At 42.5% G+C, this 1,735-nt stretch overlaps 1 protein-coding gene across 1 annotated transcript in view; it reads right to left on the reverse strand.

Annotated features, from left to right (window-relative positions):
• The window catches only part of LOC102856385 (inhibitor of growth protein 2-like), a gene marked incomplete at its 3' end in the record, with an annotated part of 2,998 nt that extends 1,566 nt beyond the window's left edge, over nucleotides 1–1,432 (reverse strand). Inside the window, exons 1-2 of the mRNA XM_006896605.1 lie at nucleotides 1,424–1,432; nucleotides 4–612 (exon numbers count right to left, since the gene is read on the reverse strand). Coding sequence (XP_006896667.1) covers nucleotides 4–612; nucleotides 1,424–1,432 — 618 coding nt within the window. The remainder of the gene's footprint in view (nucleotides 1–3; nucleotides 613–1,423) is intronic.
• Nucleotides 1,433–1,735: the final 303 nt, after the last annotated feature.

A 1,735-nucleotide genomic window follows, 5' to 3' on the forward strand; every position in this document is an offset into this window, starting at 1 on the left:
AAACCATTCAATTGGACACTGTTCATTGTCACATCCTATCATTTCTCCATAAGACACTTGGTTACACAAACAGTATGTAGGTTCATTGGGATCTATTGCAAACTCAACGGGTGAAGCCTCTCTTTCTTGCTTGGCCTTAGAACGTTTCTTTTTCTTGGCTGATTCGGATTTCTTTTCTTTGGGTGGCTGATCATCACAGTCTTCAATCCCATTAGTCATGTGACATAAATCACGGCTTTCACTGGTTCTCTGTCTTCGGGGTCTTCTCGAAGATCTTTCTAGTTGGCTGGAATTCATCTTTGCTTTCTCCGAGGTTCTTTCACTCTCTGCAGGATCTTGGAAACACTGTGAATGTAACTCCATTTGTCTTGCTCGATTTTCCACCAACTCGAGCATCTGTGTGACAATCTGAATTTTCTCATCTCCCAATTCTTGACTATTGATTAATGCTCTCTGGAGATGCTGCTGTAGACGTTTTTTCTGGTTTAAATCCTCTTCTTTTTTATATTTTTCGTAGACATCATCATTTCCTTTAATGTTTCTTCCCAGCCAACCAGCTCCGCCTAGGACCTCCAGTGACCAGCCATTTTCATGGTCAGCGGGAGCTCGAGCCTACGCCCCGCCCATCACTATGTCACTCGCCTACACCTTTCTTGTCCCTCCTGCCCCACCCAGATCCAGCCTACAGCATCCATGCAACTGACACGTTCTGCAAGTCCCTGCAGCTGAAGAACACTCCTTCCCTGTGTATTCACCATCTTCTTCAAAGCATTTCCTGTTTCACTTAAAGGGGCCACCATTCAACCAAGGAAATAGCTTTCATAATGTGAAAACGTGGACGTGTTTATAGACCTACGGCTCTTCTAAACCGTCCTCAGGCAATCACCAAATTCTTTTATGCTCCTCAGGATTCTTCTGGGAACTTAGTTCCCATCATTCTCTCCAATCAGAATTCCATCCTCCGTTTTGGTCTTGGAGAGGCACAGGGACGTCTCCATATTACAGCCCGAATAATTTGTATTATATTCTAACCTGTTGTAATGGAGAAAAGACTGAAGTTGTCAATGATTTCATTTTGCTTGGATCTATGATCAACACACAAGATAGTAGCAGTCAAGAAATCAAAGAGTCTGTTGTATTGGGCAAAGCTGCTGTCAAGGATCTCTTTATAGCATTAAAAAGCAAAGACATAAATTTAAAGACTAAGGTGCACCTGACCCAAACTAGGGTATTTTCAGTTGCTTCACTTGTATATGAAAGTTGGACAGTGGATAAAGAAGAACAAAGAAGACGTGATGGGTTTGAATTGTGTTAGTGAAGGGTACTGGATAGATCACGGGCTGTCAAAAGAATAAACAAATCTGTCAGGAAGGAAGTGCAACCAGGGTGCTGCTTACAGAAGGGGAAACATGGTCTCACGTACTTTGGTCATGTTGTCAGGAGACGCCAGTCCTTAGAAAGACGTCATGCCTGGAAAAGCAGAGGGTCTGCAAAAGAGAGAAGGAACTTCGATGAGATGGATCGACACAATTACTCCAACAATGGGCTTGAACATGTGGAGACTATGGGAATGGTCCAGGGTAGGGCAAGGTCTGAACTGTTACATGGGGTAACATAAGTCATAGTCATAATCACACAATGCCACCCAACAACAATAATTTGTCCTCATCTATCTTCTGCTTATAATCTTTCAAAGATTTCTTTAAGACAAATCTATGGTTTTTTAACTCTCCAA

This window comes from Elephantulus edwardii, unplaced genomic scaffold (assembly GCF_000299155.1).
Source record: "Elephantulus edwardii isolate Elephantulus edwardi_28Jun2011 unplaced genomic scaffold, EleEdw1.0 scaffold00186, whole genome shotgun sequence".
Lineage (NCBI taxonomy): Eukaryota > Metazoa > Chordata > Mammalia > Macroscelidea > Macroscelididae > Elephantulus > Elephantulus edwardii.